Here is a 27,139-nt window from a genome sequence, read left to right as displayed (position 1 = left end):
TCCAGCGCTCTCTTCTCCTTCTGTCCTCGCGTGCTTGTCGCACTGTCAGCACCCATGCGCTACAGGTCCTCACTGGATCTCTTCCACTGGACCTGGAGATTGTTCGTCATGGGTTGCTCTACCAAATAGCCAAAGGAAGAGCAGTTACTTGTGCAGGTTTCACCACTGACCCAGCAAATAATAGAAACGCTGAAAAGATGAGACTTAATGAACATCTAACAGACACCTGGCAAGAAAGATGGCAGACATCAACTAAAGGCGCTGTCACCAAAAGATTCCTCCCTGATGTCAGGGCCTTCTACCCCCTCACACCTGTCTGGTTTTCACCAGGACTCTATGCTACCTACCTCCTCACTGGACATGGCTCCTTCCAGAAAAAACTACATGACTTCAGAATTTCAGACTCACCCCGCTGCCACTGTGGAGAGGATCAGACGTGGGAGCACCTTGCCCACAGCTGTGAAATCTACGAGGACTTCAGGAGGATCCTAATAACAAAACTACGCTTCAACTACCAAAATCAAGAACACCTCACCCTACAGAATGAAGAAACTTACCGAGCTCTGACTCAATTTGCAATGGACTTATTTACCAGGCAGAAAGCACTACCACCACCTTAGTATCCGAATCAATAGGTCATAACAACCATAACTGCCAATTGTTGCTATTCATCATTGAGCCATGAATGCTAATGCCTTGGACCAACTTGCACAAGACTTGACCAGCAGTGCAATCAAAGACAGGGTCCACACATACTTTGACAAATTCCTCATCATTGATTCCTGGACAAACTTTTCTCGACCAGACGTGACACATCTCATCAAGAAGAGGCCTAGCATCGATCCCTGGACTTGACCATTAATCTTGGACTCCCGGTTTTGACCACCCCCACTGTTCGTTCTGATGGACTACTGGACCAGCCTTCAGTCTGGATGCGACAAAGACTCACCAAATGGAGTCCCAATGACGGCACCTGAACTAGACCTTACTGAACATGACCCATCCACCATAGCAGCACTCACACTGCTGGATTTCCAGCAAGTTGTCAGCTCCAACTGACTGGCCGTGCTAGCTGTACCTACCCTGAACTTGCGGGGTATATCTCTCTCTCTTTTTTTTTTTTTTTTTTTTTCCGGCTTTCTTCTGTTTCCTGCCATCCGTTCTTTACTCCCCCCCCCCCATTTTTCTCTTACAGAATGATTTTTTTTTTTTTTTTATTTATTATTATTATTTTTTATTTTTATTTATTTATTTTTTTTTTTGTGGGGAGGTGGTTTTCGTCCACCCGCCACCCCACTCTTCTCTCTGGTGAGGCGTTGGGCATGCCACACTGTCATCAGGGGCCATCTTCCCTATTGGCCCCTTTCTTCTGTTTCCTACCCTCCAGTCTTTTTGCCTTCCTCCCTTACTTTTCTCTTGCACAACGTTTTTTTTTTTTTTTTTTTTTAGTTTATATATATATATATATATATATTTGTGTGTGTATATATATTTTTATATACACACACACTCATGCCCCCACAGGTCTAAATCTAAAAACATCAAAATTACTGCCCGACCTATTTGTCCCTAGAACAAGTTATCAGCGAACAACCCTACGCTCTGTTAAAATTACAACCGTTGCTCAAGAAACAGCGATCATCTCATTCTCAAATCTGGTCCCAGCCACTGAAATCCCAGGAAAGTAGGTGGCAGGACCCGCCAGAGTACTCTAGCTACAGTGGTACACCCGGTCAGCCTCCCCGTGGCATGGTGTGGTAACGTCGGGTCCCACTAGGGGCTCGGCGGCTAATAGACCAGAGGAACAAAGGGCACAACACAATATACAGCACATGACCCCCACACACTTCAAATCTCTGGCCCCGATACAATGTACACCCGCGGAGATGGGAGAAATCCCAGGAGCCGTTAGACACTAACATACCTTATACCTTATACACTTACGTCTTGGGATGAGCATGAATTGTTGAGGAGGCTTCCATCCTGCAGTGGGTTGATAATGGCTGCACTTTACTTTTTTTACCTCTTGGGATTTACCATTTTGCATATCCTGGATCCATATTTGGCAAGTAGATAGCTGTTAGAATATGAATAGAGTCTTTAAGACGATTGGTGATCCTCAAGCCTCTGTACACAGCAAATGCTGCTCCTTAATCCATTAATGCCTATGAAAAAACTACTTATCAAATCTCATTTTGCTCAATATTATGGTGAGATTATAAGTCAAGGAAACAAACAATACCAAAATTTCAGAGAAAATATATTTATTTTTTTAGAAAAACAGGCTTCCTCAAATGGGGACATTGGGCCGATAAGTGGTATTTTTCGAAGCAGCCTTTTTCAATGCACATTGTTTTCTGACAATTGTTATATGACCACTAAACTTTCATATGACAAACACAACATTTTAATTGTCTGTCAAGTTTTTCTGGAAAGTGATGGCCATCACGAATTTTAATAGTACTTCCAGCTTTTCCAGGAATCCTTTTGGGAAGTGGATGCTAGAAGTTTATCAAACTCTGCCAGGAAGCTAAATGATCTTATAATAACTGAGAGGAAAGTGAAGAGAGAGATAGCTAAAATTAAATGTAAAAAAGGCAGTAAAGGAGGTAAAAAAAAACACCCTTAACTATAATTATGAGAGCATCCTTGGATTCTGGGGAAGTAGCCATGGACTGGAGATGTGTGAATCTATCTCCAGTTTACAAAGGGAATGAAAAAGTGACGTGAGTAGTTATAGACCTTATTAGCTTAACTTCTGCTCCAAGCAAAATAATGGAGTCACTGGTTAAAGAAGTAATGCCCGACTATTTAGCTAAAACGGAGTGCAGTTATACTTCAATCACAGTATGGTTTTTTCAAGAGGAGAACTTGTCTAATCGATTTGATTGGATATTGTGATGTGGTAACAATGGAACTGTTGTAAAAAATAATAATGATACTGTATATAGCATAGCGTCGATAATCCGAAGTTTGGACGTCCAGTTTGTTCGGATTTTCAAACTTATCAAAAATACTGTTCTGAAGACTAAAAGAAAAAAGTTTAGTAAGTTTAGAAATAAAACAGTGCCTTTAAAATCTGAGGAACTGCCTAATTTTTTTGTTAAAATCCAGCACCTTTTTGCACAACAGTCCAGATATGGGTTCTCCTAAACTTCATCTCTGTGTGGACCACAAATAAACAATGTCTTCGAGGGATGGGTCATTAGCTGTTCTTATAGTTTTTCTTTATTTTGCACTGTCTGAATCAAGTTTCAATGCAAACTTTAAAATTTTTTCCTTGTTTTTAATGTCTGTTATGGTTATACTTTCCAACCTCATAAAATTTTGCTAAAGAAGACCCACTTTTTCCCTTTGAAAGTCTATTTAAAATCTCAATTTTCGATTCAATTGTTAAAAATTTCTGCTTTCTTTTAAATGATAAAGAAAACTACAGTACTGTAAAATAAAACTAAAAACTGTTCAGAATCTTTTTACTCCATATATTACTTGTGTATATCATGTTAGTTGCAATTTCTGTGTGCTATCTTCTTTGTTATTGATTAACACTTAATTTTTTTTTTACTGTTTTAGATTTTACAACCCAAAAAAAAAAAAAAAAAAATGTCAGTGAACAGAAATATCAGATTACAAAGTGTTATGTTTAGTTAGTGCTGTATCTATATTAATTAAGCTATTTATTAAGGTAAGGTGTAAATTTGTGCTTTATATCTTAATTTTTATAGCATGTGGATAATATTCCTCCAATTTTTGTTTATTAAAATTGGCATTTAATACAAATTGTAATTATTTTATTGCACCTGCATAAAAAAAATAATAATAATAAATGCTGGCTCGTTCGGATTATTGATGTTTCGAATTATTGATTGGATTTTCAACATCTACTGTACTTTGATTTCAGGAAAGCATTTGATGCTGTTGTACATAATACAATCACAACCTTACCATCTCGGCAGAAAAAACAAAATCCATTCTCCTAAAGGGCAGACTACAAATTAGAAGACCACCTACGATGAAATTAAACTTCACCCCCATCCGACTGTACACAGAGGTTAAATACTTAGGTATTTACATTGACTCAGGTCTTAATTTCCATAACCACCTGAAATATCTAGCCACCAAAATCCGGAAGTATGCCGCCATGATCAGGAGGGTGAGCAGAGCCGACTGGGGCCTGAAGCACAAAGCTCTGACCCTCATATACAAAGCAGTATATGTCCCGATTGTCTGCTATGGTGCCTCCACCTGGTATAGACAAGCTACACTATCAAAAAACAAACAGAAGCTGGATACAATTCAAAGGTTCATGCTGCTATCAATTAGTAGGGCGTGCCGCACTGTTAGCACCCCTGCCTTGCAAGTTCTAACAGGTTGTCAGCCACTCTACCTAGAAGTAGTCAGGCGAGGCCTATATTACCACCTTAGGAAAGGAACACCAGCTGAAATAGTAAATCTCCAGCTGGATCTTGCAAATGACCCCAAGATAGAGAAGAGGAGAATCATCCAACACCTACAAGCGATATGGCAACAGAGCTGGGAAACCACACAGAAAGGAGACATCACGAGGCGATTCCTCCCAACTATAAACCATACTCACCCAGAGCCCCCTCCATGGTTCTCACCTGGTCTGCACATGACGTTTATCATCACTGGACACGGCCCCTTCCGTCAGAAACTCACAGCTATGGGGATTGAAAGAGACCCGCGGTGCCATTGTGGAGAAGAAGAGTCCTGGGGGCATCTCATGTATGAGTGCCCTGCCTATGACAACAGTAGAATCAAGTTTGCTACCGCAATTCAAAGGAATCCACGAAACCAAGAGTCCTCGCTGCTGCTCGATGAAAACACATACAGGGCACTAACTGTGTATGCGCAGGAAATCTTCGCACTGAGGCTAGCCAAGATTGCTGAAATGAGAACAACATTGGATCATGCTGCCCAAGGCCTGAATCAGACTGGCGTGGGTTAGCTCCTTCTCCGCTAGAGGACACTGCCTTGACAACTTGCAAATCCTTTAAGGGTAGAAACACTGCTGGTACCATTCTGGTGCGGGACTGCTGGCACTCATCGAGTGCGGGATACTGCTGCAAACCCCTTATAGGGTAGGATCAGCCGGCACCGTTCTGGTGCGGGATTGGTGGCACTCTGGAGAACTCCTGAGTGCGGGATACAGAGTCCATTGGCCTCTGGTGATCATGCAGGGGCACCTGTCCCCTGCTACTTTAACTCCCACCCCCAGATCCCTATTTTCACCTCACAAAGAGCGAACTGCTCCTTAACTTCAGTCCGTCCTCCTTTCCCTCTTTCTGTTCCTTCTAACTCGTACTCCTGCTCTGTTTTCCTCCCCCCCCCACTTTTTTATTTTTTATTATAATTTTTTTTATTTATTTATTTTATTTTATTTTTTTTTAATTTTTATTTTTATTTTTTATTTATTTATTTATTTATTATTTTTATTTATTTATTATTTTTTATTTTTATTTTTTATTTATTTATTTATTTATTATTTTATTTTTTATTTTTCATTATTATTATTTATTTATTTTTTTTTTATTTTTTATTTATTTTTTTTTTTTCACTTGACCTTTGTCAGGAAGCTTAGGCAACCCTGGCAAAGGCCAGCCAGAGTATAATGGGCAGCCTGGCTCACCTCCCAGTGGTGGTGGCGGGCAACGTGGGGTCCCACTAGGGGCTCTGCGGCCAAGCAGCCAGAGACACAACAACAAAACATAACACTACTCTGACAGAAACCAGACATTACACTTTTTCTGGCTTTTACAGAGATTCTGTATTTCTTCACAAAGTACCATGGTGCAGATGTGGGAAACCACAGGTGGCGCCTTTCACAAAACACTATGCCACTATGCCACTATGTACATAATACAAGTTACTGTTATGGATAAAAGGATGTTTCAGTGGGACAAGACAGAATTTTTATTAATAGACACTGCTTTTTGTGGACTAATACTATCAGCAGAGGCCTCCAAGATGCAATGCTGGCCCGTTATTGTTTCCTATGTTTATTAATGATATTGATGGAGGTATATCAGATTTAATATCTAAGTTTGAAGACGATATGAACAATGACAGGTTGATTAATGACAGTACTGACAGTGTGCTAATGCAACAGGATCTAGAAAAATTAGGCAGTTGGGCTAAGATATGGCAATTGAAGTTTAATGCTGACAAATTGCAAAGTACTGCATATGACTAGAATTAATTCCAGAGTAATATCAACCATGTGGTGCTAGACTCAGGGTAGTAGAAAACGAAAAGTACCTGGGGATAATTGTGCAGTCTGATATGAAATTCTCTGAGCAGTGTAGATAGGCTGCCAAGACAGATCATTGGGTTTAGTCAATGATATACAGGAATTTTGGTACTGCATACAGGTCTGGAGCCCTCATTTTAGGAAGGGTGTAGAGCTGCTGGAATGGTTGCAGGGAAAGTCAACAAGATTGGTGAGAACAAAGGGATACCTTTACAAATAAAGACTTCAGTTCTGCACATGAGGAAGCATAAATTCAAATTCAGGAAAGATAGTTGCAGAATAGATCTGATTGAGGTGTTTAAAGCTTTTAATGGCTTGAGCAAATTTAATGATGATAGATTTTTCCTTTTTCTTAGACTATCCGCATAAGGAGGCATAAATTCAAATTGAGGAAGGATATTGCAGAATAGATGTGTGTGTGCAGGTTTGCCTTTAGCCAACGGGTGATAAATTGCTGGAACAAACTTCCATCTGATGTGTGGAAGTGGATAACTTTTTTTCTTATGTAAACCACAAACACGAGAGGTATTAGAACCTATAGTACTTAGTACCATGCTTGGGTTGGAGGTTCAGAAGATGAAAGAAGATATTTGTTGAAATTGGACTTGAACTTCTGTAGACTGTAATTTACAGGAAATACATACGAAAGGAAGATTGTTCCAGAAAATTGCAGTTGAATGAATAAACAAGGAAGATGAAAAGTTGGTTCTGTGAGTTTGAAGTTGGACAGTAAATGGATGTTGGCTTGTGACAGCACGTGTTCGGATTGTTTTGAAAGAGAGAGCAGGAATTATAGAAGCCAATTGAAAAGAACAGTGGTCGTGGAAATATCTGTAGAAGGGCATTCAGCAGAAACAGTATGTCTATGAGACAGCGAGTGGAGAGACTCTGTTAGAGTTGAATCATTAATTAACCTAACTGCCCTCTTCTGAATGGAATCAAGAAGCCTGAGAGAGATTTTGGGGGCACCACCCCAGCCGTGGGAACAATATTCCATGGAAGGGCGGATTTGCAATTTGTACAGAGTGAACAGCTCTTTGGAAGAAAAGTAATGCCGAGAGAGAAAGAGAAAACCGAGTTTTTTTTAGATTCAGAGGAAGCAATATTTGTAATGTGCTTGTGCCAAGAGAGATTAGAAGTCAGGGTAATCCTCAAAAGAGATATATCATTTTGTCTAGAAATCGGAGTTTCGGCAAAGATAAGCATAGGAGCAGAAAAATCCTTATTGCGAGATATAAGACAAGACTGAGTTTTAGAAGGGTTGAAATCAACTAAGTTGTCTTTGCACCACTGGAGAATTACCCGAAGATCTGCATTTAAGGAATTGGTAGCAGATTTTCGAGAAGTTGAAGCTGATTGAGCAGGGCAAGGTTTCTCAAAATGAAAAGTGGAATGCAATGTGCTATCATCGGCAAAACTATGGATAGGATTTCCAATCAATGGAAGAAGGTCATTAATATACAAGAGGAAAAGAGTGGGGGAAAGAACTGAACCTTGGGTGACAATGGCATTAGTGGAGAAGTTAGAAGACAGAGAGCCATCTACCATCACCCTCAGAGAGCGAGCAGAGAGAAAACTGGATAACCAATTACAAAAAACAGATGGCAAACCATAAGCGGAAAGTTTGTTTAGAAGACCTTTATGCCAAACACGATTGAAAGCCTTGAGATATCAAGAGCAACTACTTGTGTTTCACCAAACCTTTCCATTGAATTAGACCATAAATGGGTAACATAAGCCAGCATATCACCAGTGGATCGACACTGACGGAATCCATACTGGCGATCGTTGATCAGACAGAAGGTTTCTAGGTAGTTTAAGAGTTGGCGGTTAATGGATTTCTCCATTACTTTAGAAAGAGTAGAAGTAATTGCAATGGGACGATAATTGAATAGGAGGGATTTGTCACCCTTTTTAGGAAATGGCTGGATATGAGCAAATTTCGAAGCAGAAGGAAAAACACCTTTGGAATAAGAAAGTGAAAAAAGGCAGCATAGAATAGGAGTAAGTTCAGGAGCACAGATTTTGAGAACAAGTGGAGAAATACCATCGGGACCTTGAGTTTTCTTTTTCATCAAGATTTGACAAAATCCTTGTGACATCCTTTTGACGGAAGATCACAGGAAGCATTGAATGGAGCTTGTTGGGAATGGAGGGAGGTGTTTTACCAAGATCATTAATATATGAGTTGGAAGAAAAATGGGATGCTAGCAGGTCAGCTTTATCTTTGGCTGAAATGACAACAGAACCATCTGTTTTGGACAGAGGTGGGAGCAGAGATGGGCAAAAGCTTTGGCATGAGATGGGCCAATAGCTTTGACAAGAGACCAGAATGCTCGGCTACCATTAGAGCAAGAAGCAAGTTTTCAACTCTTAGCCTTTTCAAACTCTAGTTTGGGCTGATTAATAACTGCTTTACAATTGTTGCGAGCTTTGGTGCAGGCAGAAAATGAAGCTGAAGAATTAGAAACCAGCCAATTACGATATGGAACATTCTTCTCTTGAACAGCCTTAGCACATTTATTGGAAAACCAAGGTTTAGATAAATGACGAGATTTTAAAAAGGAGTGTGGGATAAAGGATTTCATTCCTGCAAAAAGAATTTCACTGACACGATCTTAGCAAACGTTGACATCAGAAGTTTTGAAACAGTAATCTGACCAAGGAAAAGAATAAAAGAAATCTCGCTGATCATCCCATTTTGCATTCTTGTAATGCCAAACACATGAGATTGGGAATAGCCATGAGATAAAGGCTCCATTGGAGAAGAGACAATCACTAAGTTGTGAACTGAAGTGCCTAAAGGACCTCTCACTTCGACCGTGTACTTAGAAGGATTGTTTGTGAGAAAAAGATCAAACCTGTTGGCTGTATGGTTAGGATTGTCAGGTATTCTTGTAGGTAAATGAACAATGTGTGCAAGGTCATTATTAATTGCGAAAGCCTCAGCATCTCGACCAACGCGATTGGAGAACGAGAGTAGCCTGTGCGGACGTACATTTTTGCCACTCCTGGAACAGAGAAGTTTTTTCTGATTTATTTTCTGTTTTATTAGCTTAAATTGGCATATTAACTTATTTTCTAGAGTAGCTTTATATTCCTATTTACGATACTTAGATTAAAGTAACTTAGAGATTTTGTAGGTATTACTTAGTATTGGAAGGAATATCAAATCCACTTGTTTACCGTTCGTAAATTGCCGCCATTGTTACGCGATACAAAATATCTCAAAATAGATAGCATAAGCTTAATATAGTATAGTATAGTACATAATCTTGTCAATTAATCAGATAATTAATCTTGTTGAACTTCATTGTCAATTAAATTGTACTTTTAACTATACATATAACGACTTGGGTTACGTAACATAAATAATTAGTAAAAAATAAATAATTAATACTTAACTTGATACGGAAGTTATATAAAGGGATTTCGTAGATTACACTCAATACTGAAACATAAATATGGCATTATAACTGTGTTGGGATATAAGTTTAGGGTTTTAATTTTGTACTGAAATTGAAATTTTATTGAAATTAAATCGAAATCATGACTCAGACCAGAGCAGCAAAGCAAAAGGCTCAAGCTAATGGGAGTGCTGTGGCTCAGGGGAGAACTGAGGGGGGCAGTTGCCCTCTGAATCACAGCCTATTAAAATGCACTACTTGCTTGATGTTTGTGGACAGTCGGGTATGGGACATGATACTGCCATGGGGAGATGTCTTTGTGTGTGCGAGATGCAAGGAGTGTAAGGAAATCAGGCGACAGCTCAGCATTTTTATCGGCCTATATGAGAGCTTGAAGGACTGGTTGGATGCCCTCGAAGGATTAAAAGTGAGGGGCCCATCAAGCTCTCAGCTGCCCACACCAATGCCAGAGCTTACACTTGGTCATCATGCAACACAGCAGCAGCCCCCAAGGCAGAATGCGCTGGTCCCAAAGAAACTAGTAGTTGTTGGTGACTCTATTGTCAGGGAAGCGTGCTTTGTAAAAAGGATAGGTGAAACAGGACCAGGGTATGTCTGCCAGGGGCAAAGGTTGATGACGTTGTAGAGCGGATATCATCTTTTAAGGGCACAAAAGGTGATATAGTTGTACACATTGGCACTAATGATTCTAAGAGTAGGAGACCGGCGGAATTACTTAACAAGTACAGGTCACTGTTGAAAAAAAGCCGTGAATTAGGGTTGAATTTGAAAGTGTCTGCAATTCTGCCCAGACACGATAGGAGGGAGTATATGATAAGAGCCCTGTCGATCAATTCGGCCCTGGAAAGATTGTGAAAGGCTCAAGGGGTAGAATTTTTTTCAGCCTAGTCTGTACTTGTTAACAGGAGAGACTGCTTCTACAGGGATGGGATACACTTAAATAGAAAGGGTGCAAGAATGTTTGCTGATGCTATCGAGGCAGTGTTAGGTGGGTCGGAAAACTGCTAGATTGGGGGGATACAAGGACTAATAGATTAACAGTAGCCACTAGCAGAGGTGTAAGTGATTCTTGCACTGCATCTATTGGAATGAGCCGCAGCCTGGAAAATAAGATGCAGGATATTTCACAGACTGCCGGGAATCATTGGGGTACAAAGAAACACATGGGTAGTGTTAGGGTAGCTAAGAAAAAGAACAGGTGCATGTATACTTGCGCGAGCACCAAAGCTAGGAGTTTAGTAAATAAATTTGATGAATTTGAGGTATTGCTCAAAGCATGAAAGGCGGATATTGTTGAGATTTCAGAGACGTGGTGTCACACAGATATAAGGAATCAGAACTGGAATTTGGGGAGTACAATGTCTACAGAAAGGATAGACAGGATAAGAAGGGAGGAGGGGTTATGCTATTAGTTAAGAAATACATAAAATCTAAGGAAGTGAAGCCAGTCAACATTTCTGGACAGTGCAGTGTCGAGTCAGTTTCGTGTGACATAAGCATTGGGAGATCAAAATTGACAGTAGAATTGTGCTATAGGCCTAATGACTCTGATGAGTATAATAAGAAACTGTACAGGGAAATAGAGTGGGCCAGTAAATCGGAGAGTCTTATAATGGGGGATTTTAATTTCCCAGATATTGACTGGAATTTGGGGGCTGGTCACTCACACATTAGCAAGGCATTTGTGGATTTATTGGATGATTGTTTTCTACATCAGCATGTTCGGGAGGATCCTAGAGGGAGTAATACTCTTGATTTGATTATCAGTAGTGATTCTTCATGCATTAAGAATCTGCAGGTAAATGAACCACTAGGTGGCAGTGATCACAGTGTGCTGAAGTGGGATTTACTCAAAGAGGTAACTACCATTAAGGGTAAAGGGAAGGGTTATTGCTTTCGTAAAGGCGACTACGATGGACTGAGACAGTATTTAAATTCTATACAGTGGAACCAACTGATGATGTTACAACAGCAAATTCAAAATGGGAAGCATTCAAAGAACTTATCTTGGAAGCTACTAGGCTTTACATACCAACTAAGAAATATTGTTCAAGGTTTAGGTCTAAGTGGATGTCAGATGAACTAATGAGACATATGGCAGAGAAGAAAAATGCATGGGATACATACAGTTTAACACATTTGTATGTATTACAGATCAACTTGTATCTATGATAGATACAAGTTGATCTGTAACCAAGTTATAAAGGAGGTTAGGCAGGCGAAGGCATATTACGAGAAATCTTTGGCAAGGGATGCAAAGAAAAACAGCAAAGAGTTCTTTACTTATGTAAACTCTAGAAGAAAGGGGATGAATCAGATTGGTCCACTTGATATCGATGTGTCAACTGTTGTTAATCCTTCTCAGGTAGCTAACAAACTAAATGAATATTTTGCATTGACATTCACACATAAGGAGTTATTCAGCGAGGGGAATGCCAGAGAACTCTGGCAGTAAGCCACAGTTCTCTGTATTCAACTCTGGCAGTAAGCCAGAGAATCTTGTAATAACTGAGAGTAAAGTGGAGGAGAAATTGTTGAAGATAAATACAAGAAAGGCACCTGGGGTGGATGGGATCTATCCAGTTATATTAAAGGAGGCAGTAAAGGATGTAAGCAAACCTTTAGCCATAATTATGAGAGCTTCCTGGACTCAGGGGAAGTACCCATGGACTGGAGATGTGCAGATATGACCCCAATTCACGAAGGAGGATCAAAGGGCAACAAAAGTAATTATAGACCTGTTAGTTTAACTTCTGTTCTCGGAAAATTAATGGAGGCACTGGTTAAAGAAGCACTGGAGGATCATCTAGACAAGACTTCAGTTATAGCTCAGACACAGCATGGTTTTGTTAAGGGGAAGTCTTGCCTGACCAATTTGATTGGATACTATGATGCAGTCACAAAAGAACTGGATGCAGGGAATAACTTTGATATTATATACTTGGATCTTAGAAAGGCTTTTGATACTGTTGCACATGGAAGACTGCTGCACAAATTGAAGCAGTGTGGCATTGGAGGCAAATTGCTGCTATGGATAAAGGGGTGGTTGAGGGGGAGAAGACAGAGAGTGGTAATCAATGAACACTGCTCATCGGGGACTAATGTTATTAGTGGAGTCCCTCGGGATTCAGTATTGGGTCCATTATTGTTTTCTGTAATTATAAATGATATTAATGATGGCATATCAAGCTTAATGTCCAAAGTTTGCAGACGATACGAAGGTTGGCAAGGATGTCAACGACACTACTGACACTAGCTACTGCAACAGGATCTGGGAAGGTTGAGCAAATGGACTGAGAGGTGGCAAATGATGTTTAACATTGACAAATGTAAAGTACTACATATGGGAAACAGCAACCCCGGTGCAACGTATCAACTCTGTGGTACTACACTGAAAGTGGTAGAGAATGAAAGGGACCTGGGGGTGGTTCTGCAGGCAAATATGAAGTTTTCTGAGCAGTGCAGACGGGTTGCAAGAGTAGCTCATGGTGTATTGTTGTGATATATAGGAATTTTTCTAGCAGGGATAAGGAGGTAATTATTCCCTTGTATAAGGCAATGGTCAAGCCCCACCTAGAGTACTGTATACAGGTCTTGAGGTCTCATTTCAAGAAGGATGTAGAGATGCTGGAACGAGTACAGAGAAGGGCAACAAGATTAGTGAATGGAACAAAGGGGTGCTCTTACGAAGAAAGGCTTAAGTTTTGCAAATTACAGTGTCTGGAGACTAGGCACCAGCGAGGTGATCTGATAGAGGTGTATAAAGCCTTGAATGGTTTGAGCATGCTCAATGCTGATGGGATTCTTCCTCTTGCTCAGAATAATCACCTGAGAGGGCATAAATTCAAATTCAGGAAGGACAGATTGTGGATAGACGTGAGGAAATTTGCCTTTAGCCAGCGGGTGGTTGGTTGGTGGAACAGACTTCCATCCCTTGTCGTGGAAGTTGATAACCTAAATAAGTTTAGGGCTCAGCTGGACAGGTATTTCAAACAAACAGAGGGGTGAAGTGGAAGTGGTTATTTTTTTATTTATTTATTTTTTATTTTTTTTTTTTAGGCTGATGCTGCATAAGCTTGCTTTCTCGTATCAAATGCCTCTACTAATGCTAATGCTAACACTTCCTAATTCATTTCACAAATATACGTGGTTTCAATTCTAATCTCAATGATGTCCATTTCCACTTGCAGTCTGCCAAACCCCATGTACTCTTTCTGTCAGGATCTCAGTTATTGGTTGATTCAACTACTGCTCATCTCAGACACTCAAATTAATAGCTGTATGATTCCTTTCACCTCAAAGGTGGTACTTGTGCTTATGTGCATTCTGATATTCCCTGTCAGAGACTTGGCAATTTGGAATCTCCTCTCGTTGATCTTCTCTGGCTTAAAATCTTTCTACCTCATTGTGTCAATCTGTTGTCTCTACCGTTCTCCCAACTCCCAGAGAGTCTACCAGTGGAGTTGGGAGACTCTCTAGCTTACTGCCAGAGTTGAATACACCTCTGGCATTCCCCTCGCTGAATAACTCCTCATGTGTGAATGTCGATGCAAAATATTCATTCAGTTTGTTAGCTACCTGAGCAGGATCATCAACAGTTGACCCATCGATATCAAGTGGACCAATCTGATTCATCCCCTTCCTTCTAGAGTTTACATAAGTAAAGAACTCTTTGCTGTTTTTCTTTGCATTCCTTGCCAAAGATTTCTCGTAATCTGCCTTCGCCTGGCTAAGCTCCTTTGTAACTGGGTTACAGATCAACTTGTATCTGTCATAGGCTTCTGTGTCACGTGTTAATTTGTATGTATCCCATGCATTTTTCTTCTCTGCCATATGTCTCATTAGTTCATCTGACATTCAGTTAGGCCTAAACCTTGAACAATATTTCTTAGTTGGTATGTAAAGCCTAGTAGCTTCCAAGATAAGTTCTTTGAATGCTTCCCATTTTGAATTTGCTGTTGGTAACATCATCAGTTGGTCCCACTGTATAGAATTTAAATACTGTCTCAGTCCATCGTAGTCGCCTTTCATGCTTTGAGCAATACCTCAAATTCATCAAATTTATTTACTAAACTCCTAGCATTGGTGTACACGCAAGTATACATGCACCTGTTCTTTTTGTTAGCTACCCTAACACAACCTATGTGTTTATTTGTACCCCAATGATTCCCAGCAGTCTCTGAAATATCCTGCATCTTATTTTCCAGGCTGCGGCTCATTCCAATAGATGCAGTGGATCACTTCCAATAGATCACTTACACCTCTGCTAGTGGCTACTGTTAATCTATTAGTCCTTGTATCCCCCCAATCTAGCAGTTTTCCGACCCACCTAACACTGCCTCGATAGCATCAGCAAACATTCTTGCACCCTTTCTATTTAAGTGTGTCCCATCCCTGTAGAAGCAGTCTCTCCTGTTAACAAGTACAGACTAGGCTGAAAAAAATTATACCCCTTGAGCCTTGCACAATCTTTCCAGGGCCGAATTGATCGACAGGGCTCTCATCATATACTCCCTCTTTTCATGTCTGGGCAGAATTGCAGACACTTTTCAAATTCAACCCTAATTCACGGCTTTTTTTCAACAGTGACCTGTGCTTATTAAGTAATTCTGCCAATTTCATGGTGAATTCAGCAGTAAGGAAAAGTGGGTGGGACATGCTATATGAAGTAATGAAATTTTTTAATATGGCGTACACATGGTAAGAATATACCCAGATCCTTGACATAACGTGGCCTCGACAGTGCCCCCCCCCACGCATACACACTACTTCGACTCCCTCCAGTCTATCTGGCAGAGTAGAGGTAGCAAGATTATACACTAGCTGATCCAGAAGCCTCCTAGAGAGTTACTAATAGGTTCGGTTCGGTCCGGTGTACTAAGTAGCTTCCGGCCTGCAAACACCGTTTTAGAGCTGTATCCTTGAAATGTAAGGAATAATGGATCTTACCACGATGTTCATCCTAACGTCAAAAGTCATCGATCATGCTGCATGATGGAAATAATGGGGAAGGGTTGACCGAAACTTAGCTCTAGAGACTAAACATGGGTTCCACCACTTCAAGCCTCCAGTAAGCAAATTGGGGGTATTGCACCGGTTGATGAGAGTCATCTACCACCTAGTACTGCCTGGTAACATAGAGGGGTGGCATTCCTCCATCTGGTGGTGCCTCTGTAGCCAGGTGGTCTTGATTAGACCGGGGTTTGAGCTCATCACCACCAAATATGGAGGATGCGGAAAGGTCAGGGAATGACCACCACATATCCAAGAGCAATATGGCCTTAGTTGCTAATGCTCCTTCTTCTTCTTTAATGCTGCCGAATGGCGTTTGTGACTTCGTTTTGATATTGTTCTCTGTCTAGCGCTGCGTGTAGAATTTGTGCTGTTGTCATGTGAAGCCAGGTGTTGATGTTATCTAGCCATGCCATTTTCGGTCTGCCTGGGCGTTTCTTGCCTTCGATCTTTCCCTCCAGGATGAGTGGTAGTAGGTGATATTTTTGTTGGTTCCTAGCGATGTGACCTAGGTATTTGCATTTCCTGCTGATGATGGTTTTGAGCAGGTCCCGTTCCGTGTGCATGTCCTGCAGGACCTGTGCGTTGGTTATCTTGGCTGTCCACGGAATTTTCAGCATTCTTCGGTAGAGCCACATTTCGAAGGCCTGGAGCTTTTTTGTAGTGGCTGATGTTAGAGTCCAGGTTTCTACACCGTAGAGCAGTATTGGCCAGATGTAGCATTTCAATGTGCGTAATTTGAGCACGATGTTCAAGCTTCTGTCGGTGAGGAGGGTTCTCCATTTGGTGAATGCCTGCCTGGCTTGTTCAATTCTGCTTTTGATTTCGGCCTCATGGTTCAGCTGGTCATCAATGAGCACTCCGAGATACTTGAAGCGGTGTATTTGCTCTAATTTTTCGTTGTTTAGTTTGATCGTGATTTTGCTTGCAGTCCTGCTGACCTTCATCACCTTTGTTTTCTTTTTGTTGATTCGTAGCCCCCATGCTTGGCTTTCTATGTCCACTTCGTTCAAGATGGTCTGTAAATCTTGTTCTGAATCCGCTATTAGTGCTGTGTCATCGGCATATCTTAAGTTATTGATGTAGTGTCCGTTAACTTTTATGCCGATGTTCTTGTCAGCCAGTGTTTGGTCGAAGATCATTTCCGAATAGATGTTAAAAAGAATGGGAGATAATGGACAGCCTTGCCGGACGCCTTTTTTTATTGGAATTGGGTCTGTCGGATCGTTGTCATAGCGAAGCCGGGCTGTTTGATTCCAGTAGAGAGTTGTAATAAAGTTGATATCATTGTTTTCAAGCCCAAGTTTTCTCAGTCGGTCAATTAGGCGGTCGTGGTCTACTGAATCGAAGGCTTTCTAGTAGTCAATAAAACATATATACACGTCTTTTTGATGTTCATAGCACCTTTGTAGCAATATTTGTAAACAGAAAATTGCTTCTCTGGTGCCTAGTCCTCTGCAGAATCCGAACTGTGTGTTTCCTAGTGCACTTTCGCACTTACATCTTATCCTTTGCTGAATCACCTTGAGGAAGACTTTTAGCACCTGGCTCATTAGACTGATCAGCCTGAAGTCTTCGCATTTCCGGCTGGTAGCCTTTTTTGGTAGGGCCACAAAGATGGATTGGAGCCATTCGGATGGAATGTCGTTGTTGTTGTAGATTTGATTGAACCATTTCGTTAGTTGTTGGATGTTGCTGTAGTCTAGTTGTTTCAGCAGTTCCACATGAATCTGATCAGGTCCACAGGCCTTGCCTGGCTTTGTTATTCGGATGGCATGTTCCACTTCAGATGTTAATATGTGGAGATTGTCTTCCTGCTAATGCTCCTAAAAAAAAAATTCTTCCATGTGGTGTGGGCACCACACCTCGCCTCTGCTTACGTTGGTTCACACCATGTACTTGTGCATGGAGGTTATACCCAGGATAACTAACAGTCCCACCATCATGAAGGTGCAAGCAGAGGATTTGGCTGTCACAGACCATCCGGACTTCGCCGAAATTAGGTCCACTTGACTTGAGTGTCACCCGAATATCAGTTCCATCAGCATTTTAGACTCCCAGATAGCAAGTACAGCTTGTCTGGCATATCTGAGAGAATGTCTGTGACAACCTCAAGGACCAAGGAACTTGAATAAATTCCAGGAAGAAGTAGACAATCTGTTGGAGGGGATTGATAGATGATTTTATTTTTGGCTGACACTGTATGAGCTTGCTTTCTTGCATTGTTTGCCAATACTAATGCTCAGTGGTGAGTTGTGAATATTTTAACAATGGGCTCGCAGTTTTTTCAACTTTCTACCGAGTAAATTTGATTAGTTACTGACGTGACGTCATCTGCCGCTTCCACTAGAGGCACTTCCCACGCTTGCACTACTAGTAGTGTGATTAGAATGCGTGCGCATTTTTCGTGACCGGTATGATATCTCAAGTCAAGGGACGATTTAGGGGGATGGAGAGATGTGGCTTATTACCCCCTTAACCATGCATATAAGTGAATATGTAAAACGTTCCGAGGTCTATCTAAAAAAAAAAAAAAAAAATTAAAAACCTGGTTATCTTGCCTCGCCTTACAATGAAAACTGGATATGACAGTGTCTGGAATTCTAACTTTTTAGAATTTTTGAATAGTATGATGTCACAATCATGCTTCCTGAAGTTACTACTGCAGTAACTATGATTGGAACAATACAAATATTTGTCAATTTCTTTTTTCGTCTCGCATTTTCATTACATTCCATTGTTAGGTTCCCCTAACAGCTATGTATGTCGCTTCATTTACAAGATCGGTACATCAGTCGGTGCTGTTTTACAGAGATATTTAGATACGTTGCACTCGCAAGTATCCATCTCTTACTTTAGTTATCATAAATCCATCGTATCTTGTCTTCCAGAAATTATGAAAATCTGTGAATGATCAATAAAATATTTACAATAAAAAAGCTCTTTTATTTCATAATTGATATATACAAATCAAAATACCTAAAAAAAAAAAAAAAAAAAAACACGAAGGATTTTTCGCATAAACCATCTACCCGCGCGTGTTCAGCACACATGCACTTTTTTATTCGTCTTTTTTTAACAATTAGGGAAATATAATGGATACATTTTTTTTCATGAAAAAATTTTAATATTACGAATAAAAAATAACATGAAATATTTCCCATATCACAAATAACATAAAAACTATCACAAAACATTCCACAATATATAAACAAATATTACATAAAAAACAAACTTTCTAGAAAAAGTACACAAAAAATCACAGATTATATGAAAAAAAATTATTTCACAAATATTCAAGAAAAATTTATTCTAAAAATTGCCAATTTACTTCTTTATTAATATTTGTTGTCGATCTTCTGCTTTGCTCAATTATTATTATTAGTCATATGGTGCATGGAAGCCCGAGGTTTATGCTGCACCAGCAAAAAAAAAATTCCCAAGTTACCCTACCCTTAGAGAGAGAGAGAGAGAGAGACAGAGACAGTCAGAAGTAGAAGAGAATCACCAAGAAAGCAAGAAAGAGAAGAAGATGATATCCAGCTCAGGACCCTGGGGGTTCAATAACTGAGCAACAATTACGTAACGTTCTGGATCAGATTGCAGTAATGGTTTTCCATATAGATGTATGTTCATCATAATCTGCAACATGTTTAATTGTCACAATATTATTCATTACGCTGAAAGCTCACTCAGCTTCAGCACTGCTAATCGCAATGATTTCAAAGATATTTTCTGGCTTTCTTAATTGAAAAGGTAATTTCACTCGATTTTAAAGATAAATTGTCTTCGACAAAATCTCTAAATTTATTAATTTTTATTTTATATTTAAGGAAACTTAAATTTCTTATTCAGTTTTCACCGTCTTGCCACTGAGACGAAAGTTCTTTCACATTCCACGATTTCGGTTAAGCCTATGTTTAAAATTTCTTTCAATAGTATTGTTATTTTCTTTATTTAATTTAAAATTACTCCATTGCATTAATAACTTGTCACGAGGTAATTTTATTGTTCTTAAATTTGGATTTTGATTCCTTCAAATTCTTTCCACTTCAACATACTCTCAATTTTAGCTTAAAGGAATTAATTTATCTGCTTTTACCATTGTGATTCTGTAAAGCTTCTGAAAAATAAGAGAGCTCCTGTAAGATGTCGATCTTTAGTGCTAAATGGTTAAGAAATTCCAGATTTAAAAGTTGATTTAATAATCTGGAATATTTAACTTCTGATTCAAAATGTTTGTACAATGCAGGATAATTCCCTTAACCCACAATTACCATCCGCAAGCTACAAGCTGCTCGTCGTGACCCGAACACACGACCAATCTTTATGGTTTCCACATCAAGTTAGCAATCATCCTTAATTCACAATAGTTTTTTGGAGATTGGTAATAAAGTTTTTTTTTTTTTTTTTTTAATTATTGCCTGTATGCCATTATATTTTAGAACATTTTCTACATAGTGAAAGGCTTGACAAAGTTTCAAAATCTACCAACATTTCATCTTCGTAAAGTTTATATAATATAAAGATATATCTTAGTTGCCTCAATCCCCCCACCTCTACGTTGCTACTGTTACTAGTTCTTTGAATACAGTGCAAAATGTAAGAATCACACAGATATTCAGCTACTGTGACCATGTAAACATAGACAGGAGAAATTTACTGGAAGGCGTGGATCACTCACTTCTCCGATAAACATATGCCCATTTGTCAGAGTAAAGGGGGGGGCGCTTCTGTAGCCAGGTGGGCAGGAGCAGCAGTGTGTAGCACACGCTTCTTGATTAGACCGGAATTCAAGCTCGTGACCACCAGATACGGAGGATGCAGAAAGGTCAAGGAATAGCCACCGCATATCCCCGGAGCAATATAACCTTAGTTGCTAATGCTCCTAAAAACCAAATAACAACAACCAAGTAAAGGGGAACCACTACACAGGTTGACCAGAGGCTATAATCCATGTCGAGAATCTTCTTAATCCTCTGACTGGCTATGGAAAACATATTGACTTGTGCGACTTCTCGGTATGTGAATGCATAGATTTTACAGACACCAACATTTTGAAATGGTAATCCCTTTCACCCTTAATTCTCACTTTCTGAACCTAAATTGCCTAAAGGCCAGAGGTGAGAATAGTGCTCACAAAGTTGTCTCTCCTTATCCATTTGCTACATGGAAATTTTCTTTGTTCAACGGATACTATTTTAAATGTGATTACCAAGGGGAATCAAAAAAATTCGCTATAAAGAACTTGGTTAAACAGAGGTCCCACTTAATTAAATAAAAAATGAAGCAATTTTAAAAAACATAACCAATCAATTGGCCATTAAAATGCTGGAAATGGGGCCCCACTCGCCCCACCATAGTTTCGGCTCTGGATACTCAATAATTGCATTCAGGATTTCATTTGTAAAATAAATGATCGTCTCAACAACAGTGGGCTCAAAAATTTTCAAAAAAATAACAATGGGCTCTTGCAAGCCCACTATAGCTCACCACTGCTAATACTAACTTGCCCTTAGTGCCATATTGCATCAGTTTGTATAACAGTCTTTTTTTATGCAGCAGCATGAAGAGCTTTTCTGAAATCTATAAGTATATGATATCAAAATTATGTTTTTCATCCATCCAGTTCCTTTGTTACTTGTCAAGGGATCCAATCCAACTTGTCAAACAACCAAAGATCAACCCTTAACAAATCTCTGTGACTGCAGTGTAACTGTATTTCTGTCTGGAAAATCCTGTATTACTTCTTTAACTAGCAACTCCATTAATTTCCCTGGAACAGGAGTCAGGCTAACAGGTCTGTAATCACTCATTGAAACTCCTTTTAAAATTGCGGTTACATTTGCACATCTCCAGTCCATATTGACTTCCCCTGAATCGAGAGATGCTCTCATAAACATGGCTAAAGGGTTGCTTACCTCCTTTGCTGCTTCCTTTAATGTAACTGGATATATCCCATCCACTCCAGGTGCCTTTTTTACTACCTATCAGTGCTAACAAAATCATTCAAATCCTTGCCAGAATTTGACTGGCTTCTCTCATCTCCATCCCTAAAAAATCCTCATCCGCAAATGTTAATGGAAAATACATATTCAGTGTCATCAATCCTTTACTTCTACTGTTAATATAAGTAAAGAAGTCTTTGCATTCTTTGTCAAAGACTTCTCATAATCTGCCTAACCACCTTTATCAATTGAGTGCACACTGGTAGGCATCTGTATCACCTGATAATTTATATGAATCTATATATTTTTCTTTGCTGCCACTAGTTTCATCAGTTCATCTGACATCCATTTATGTCTGTGCCTTGAACTCTATATTTTAGTTTGTATAAAATGTCTAGTAGCTTCTACAATAATATTCATTAATATTATTTGTAGAATTATTTGTACTATTATTTGTCCCATTTACAATTTTCTGTTTGGAACTTCATCAATTGGTCCCACCACGTAGAATTTTAAAACTTTCTGAAATCACTGTAGTCATCTTAATGAAAGGAAAAATCCTTCAACTTGTGTTTGACAGGAGTTAATCTTTAAGTAAATCCCGAATCAGTGTGTTTGGATCACTACCACCTAGGGATCTTTCATCTGCAGGCTCTTAATCTAAATCGTGATCTAATTATAATCAGATCAAGTAATGCTGTTTACTCTTATTGCCCCTCTAACATGCTGGTGTAGGAAACAATCACAAAAGTACTGCTGCTGTCTTCCCAGTTTTTGTTTTTTATTGTTTTTGTTTTCCCATTGCCTATGTCACTACCAAACTGACTCAACATTGCAATGCCACCCATGTCCACTGTATACACTCCCTTAGATTTTATGTTCTTCTTAACTAAAAGCATAAAATCTCCTCTCCTCTCCCCTCCTATCCTATCTCAGTTTTGTAAACATTATACTCCCCATATTCAAATTCTGAATCCCTCATGTCTAAGTGACACCATGTCTCTGATATCCCAAGTGTCTGCATTTGATGATTTGATCAGTAATTCAATTATCATATTTATTTACTATGACCCTAGTTTTTCTGTACATGCATGTATACATCACCTGTCTTACTCTTAGTTACTCTAACACAGACCTTGAAATTCCCAGTATCTTGATTTCCAGGTTGTTGATGTTCTAATAGAGGCAGTGCAAAATCACTTTCACTTCTATATGCAGCTACTGTATAATCTGTTTTCCTAACCCACCCAACACTGCTTTGATAGCATCAGGAAATATTCTTGCACCCCTTCCATTTAAGTGTATCTCATTGCAGTAGAAACAGTCTCTTCTGTTCATAAGCACAGACCAGGCTGGGAAAAATTATACCCTATGGACCTTGCACAGTTTTTCCAGGGCCAAACTGATTGACAAGGTTCTAACCTTTTACTTCCTCTTGTCATGCCTGTGCATGATTGCAGGCTACACCCCTAACTTTCGACTTTTTCAACAACAATAACAACATTGCTTTGTTCTTGTTAATTAACTTCTCAGAATTTCCTACTTTTAATGTCATTAGCATTAGCAGAGGCATATGGTGCAAGAAAGCAAGATTATACAGCATCAGCAAAAAAAAAATAAATTACTTCCCATTTCACCCATCCATTCATTCCAAAAGTTTGTCCAGTTTTTCTTTGAATATATTTAAGCTATCAATTTCCATAACAACAGCATTAGCATTAGCAAAGGCACATAATGCAAGAAAGCAAGCTTATATAGCATCAGCCAAAAAAAAAAAAAATCCCTTATTTCACCCATCCACTCGTTCCAAATATTTGTAAAGTTCTGCCTTGAATCTATTTAAGCTATCAACGACAGGCGGAAGTTTGTTCCAGCTACCAACTACCCGCTGGCTAAAGGCAAACTTCTGCACATCTATCCTACAACCGTCTTTCCTCAATTTGAATTTATGCCCTCTCAGGCGATTATTCTGAGCAAGAGGATGAATCCCATGAGCATTAAGCATGCTCAAACCATTCACGGCTTTATACAACTCAATCAGATCACCTCGCGGGTGCCTAGTCTCCAGACACTGTAATTTCCAAAACTTAAGCCTTTCTTTGTAAGAGAAACCCTTTGTTCCATTCACTAATCTTGTTGCTCTTCTCTGTACTCGTTCCAACAGCTCTACATCCTTCTTAAAATGAGGCCTCCAGACTTGTATACAGTACTCAAGGTGTGGCCTGACTATTGCCTTATACAAGGGGATAATCACCTCCTTATCCCTGCTAGAAAAATTCCTGTATATCATTGACAAGACACCATGAGCTACTCTTGCAGACCGTCTGCACTGCTCAGAAAACTTCATATCTGCCTGCACAATTATCCCCAGGTCCTTTTCATTCTCTACTACTGTCAGTGTGGTACCACAGAGTTGATACATTACTCTGGGGTTACTGCTTCCCATACGCAGTACTTTACATTTGTCAATGTTAAACTTAATTTGCCACCTCTCAGTCCATCTGCTCAACTTTTCTAGATCCTGTTCCAGCAGCATACTGTCATTGTGTCGTTAACAACCCTGCCAACCTTCATATTGTCTGCAAACTTGGACATTAAGCCTGAAATACCATCATCAATATCATTTATAAATACAAAAAACAACAATGGACCCAACACTGAACCCTGAAGGACTCCACTAATAACATTAGGCCACGAAGAGCAGTGTCCATTGATTACCACTCTCTGTATTCTCCCACTCAACCATCCATTTATCCATAGCAGCAATTTGCCTCCAATGCCATGCTGCTCCAATTTGTGCAGCAGTCTTCCATGTGCAACAGTATCAAAGGCCTTTCTAAGATCCAAATATATGATATCAAAATTATTCTTTTCTTCCAGACAGATGGAAGTTTGTTCCAGCAATCAACTACCCACTGGCTAAAGGCAAATTTCCTCATATCTATTCTACAACTGTCATTCTCAATTTGAGTTTATGCCCCCTCAGGTTTGTAATCTGAGCAGGAAGAAGAATCCCATCAGCATTGAGCCTGCTGAAACCATTCAAGGCCTTATACACCTCAATCAGATCATCACGCAAGTGCCTAATCTCCAGACACTGCAATTTGCAGAACTTAAGCCTTGGTAAGAGCACCCTTTGTTCTCCTCACCAGTCTTGTTACCCTTCCCTGTACTCTTTCGAGCAATTCTACATCCTTCCTGAAATGAGGCCTGTACACAGTATTCAAGGTGTGGCCTGACCATTGCCTTATACAAGGGGACAATCATCTCCTTATCCATGCTAGCAAAATTCCTGTACATTATTGACAATACCCCATGACCTGCTCTGGCAGCCTGCCTGCACTGCTCAGAAAACTTCATATCTGACTGCACAATTACCTGCAGGTCTCTCTCTCTCTCTCTCTCTCTCTCCCTCACTCCCTCCCTCCCTCCCTCCACTACCCTGAGTGTAACACCATAGAGTTGTATTTCTCTGGGGTTACTACTACTACCCATATGCCGTCAGAACATCTGAAAAGTGGCACACTTTTCAGCCCATCTGCTGAACTTTTCTGGAAACTCCTGCAGTAGCATACTGTCATTGCTGTCATTAACAACCCTGCCAACATTTGTATCATCTGTAAACTTTGAAATTAAGCCTGATATACCTTCATCAATATCATTCATAAACACAGAAAACAACAATGGACCGAACACCGAACCCTGGGGGTTTGGTGTTGATAATCAATGAACACTGCTGTGTTCATTGATTACCATTCCCTATCTTCTCCCACTCAACCATCCTTTTATCCATTGTAGCAACTTGCTCTTAATGCCATGCTGCTCCAATTTGTACAGTATTTTACCATGTGCAACAGTAATAAAAGCTTTCCTGAAATCCAAGTATATAATATCAAAATTATTTTTTGTATCCACTTCCTTTGTGACCACGTCATAGTATCCAAATTGGTCAGACAAGACTTTCCATCTAATATCGCATTTATCTAATATACTACAACAATGGTGGCAAGTTTCGAATGGTATAATGTTCTGCCAATACTAAGTAATAACTTTCAAAATCTCTATCTAAATTCAAAATAAACTTAGTAGCATTACTAGGGCTATAAAGCTACTTCTAGAATATAAATTAATATGCCAATTAAGTCAATAAAACGGCAAAAAAAGTTTAAGAAAAACTTGTTTGCCACAGCTGTAAAAACTTCATCCACATATTGCTACTCTTGTTCGCAAAGCTGTCCTCTTCATAGGAGACGTATCAATAAATGTACAGTCACGTTTATTATTATTATTATTAGCCGTGTGGTACAAGGAAGCCTGAGGCTTATGCTGCACCAGCCAAAAAAAAAAAAAAAAAATTCCCCGAGTTACCATGAGAGAGAGAGAGAGTGAAGTAGAAAGGAATCACCAGGAAAGAGAATAATGACGATATCCAGCTCATTTGTAATGCATATTGAAATGAACTTCTAGTCAAAGTTAATTTCATTTCGCCAACAAGTGATTTCTCATGGTCAGCCTGCAAGGTTGCTATTAGCTTCAATAAGTTAGCATTCTTTCATTATGAAGTGCAAATATTGTAATAAAAAAAAGTTAAAAACAAGTGATAGAAATTTTGGGGTTGTTATACAGAATTTGTTCATCTTTCAAAGTCATTATAACAAATGTAAAATGGTATTAGGTTTAGGGAAAATAGACTGGAACTTACCACATAGGTAGTTATAATGTGCTGTATTGTTAAAAAGAAGGTAGCTATAAAGAGCTTTGACTATACTGTGGTGCTGACGTACACACTTTTATATGTGGTGCACATGCATACACATTTATATACGTATGCAAAAATATATCTGTGAGAAAAAGGTTCAATAGTCTGATCTAGATCATAATTCAGCATTATTACATAATTTTTATAAGGAAATGGTGTATAACATATTTGCTTTCACCTTGCATGACAATATACATGAACAGGATAATGACTGGATATTGTAAATCAGAAGATCGAGGTAAGGTAAAATATTTATTATACCTGTTAGTTCTTACTTTCACGCAGTAAAGGTACAGTGAAATTAACAGCATATTTTCTTTTCATTACTTCTTCAGGTGCAAAGTAGATTGAATGCTGTGGGTCTTGATATATCAATTCTTGTGCAGCCAGCAGATTTAGTGAAGGCCTTGAAAAAGCAGCTAAAATCATTACGAGGATATAAAGAACACATTGTTCAATAAAATTCTTACATAATTTGTATAAATGAGGATTTGATATATTTTTACGTATAATTTGAGTATGAATAAAGATTAATTTTCTGAATTTATGATTATTTACGTTGTAAATGATGATTTATATTACTCTACTGTACACTGCAGGATTCAAATCTTATTAAGGCAATATAGTTAGGGAAGGACATTACTGGTTGTTTTTCATTAAGATTGAAATTTCATTTCAATCTTAATGAAAATATGAATTTTCATGAAATTAATAATGTAGT

The 27,139-nt window shown here is 39.2% G+C and overlaps 1 protein-coding gene across 4 annotated transcripts in view; it reads left to right on the top strand.

Annotated features, from left to right (window-relative positions):
• The window catches only part of LOC150085748 (uncharacterized), a 639,529-nt gene extending 612,625 nt beyond the window's left edge, over nt 1–26,904 (top strand). For all 4 annotated transcript variants that reach the window (XM_090374215.1, XM_090374216.1, XM_090374214.1 and 1 more), the window contains one exon: nt 26,754–26,904. In XM_090374215.1, coding sequence (XP_090230341.1) covers nt 26,754–26,879 — 126 coding nt within the window. In that variant the 3' untranslated portion in view covers nt 26,880–26,904. The remainder of the gene's footprint in view (nt 1–26,753) is intronic.
• The last annotated feature ends 235 nt before the right edge of the window (nt 26,905–27,139 follow it).

This window comes from Mastigoproctus giganteus, chromosome 5 (assembly GCF_048544385.1).
Source record: "Mastigoproctus giganteus isolate SK-2022 chromosome 5, ASM4854438v1, whole genome shotgun sequence".
Taxonomy (NCBI): Eukaryota; Metazoa; Arthropoda; class Arachnida; order Uropygi; family Thelyphonidae; genus Mastigoproctus; species Mastigoproctus giganteus.
The sequence above is the reverse complement of the archived record's forward strand: the minus strand, read 5'-3'. Positions and strand labels throughout refer to the sequence as shown.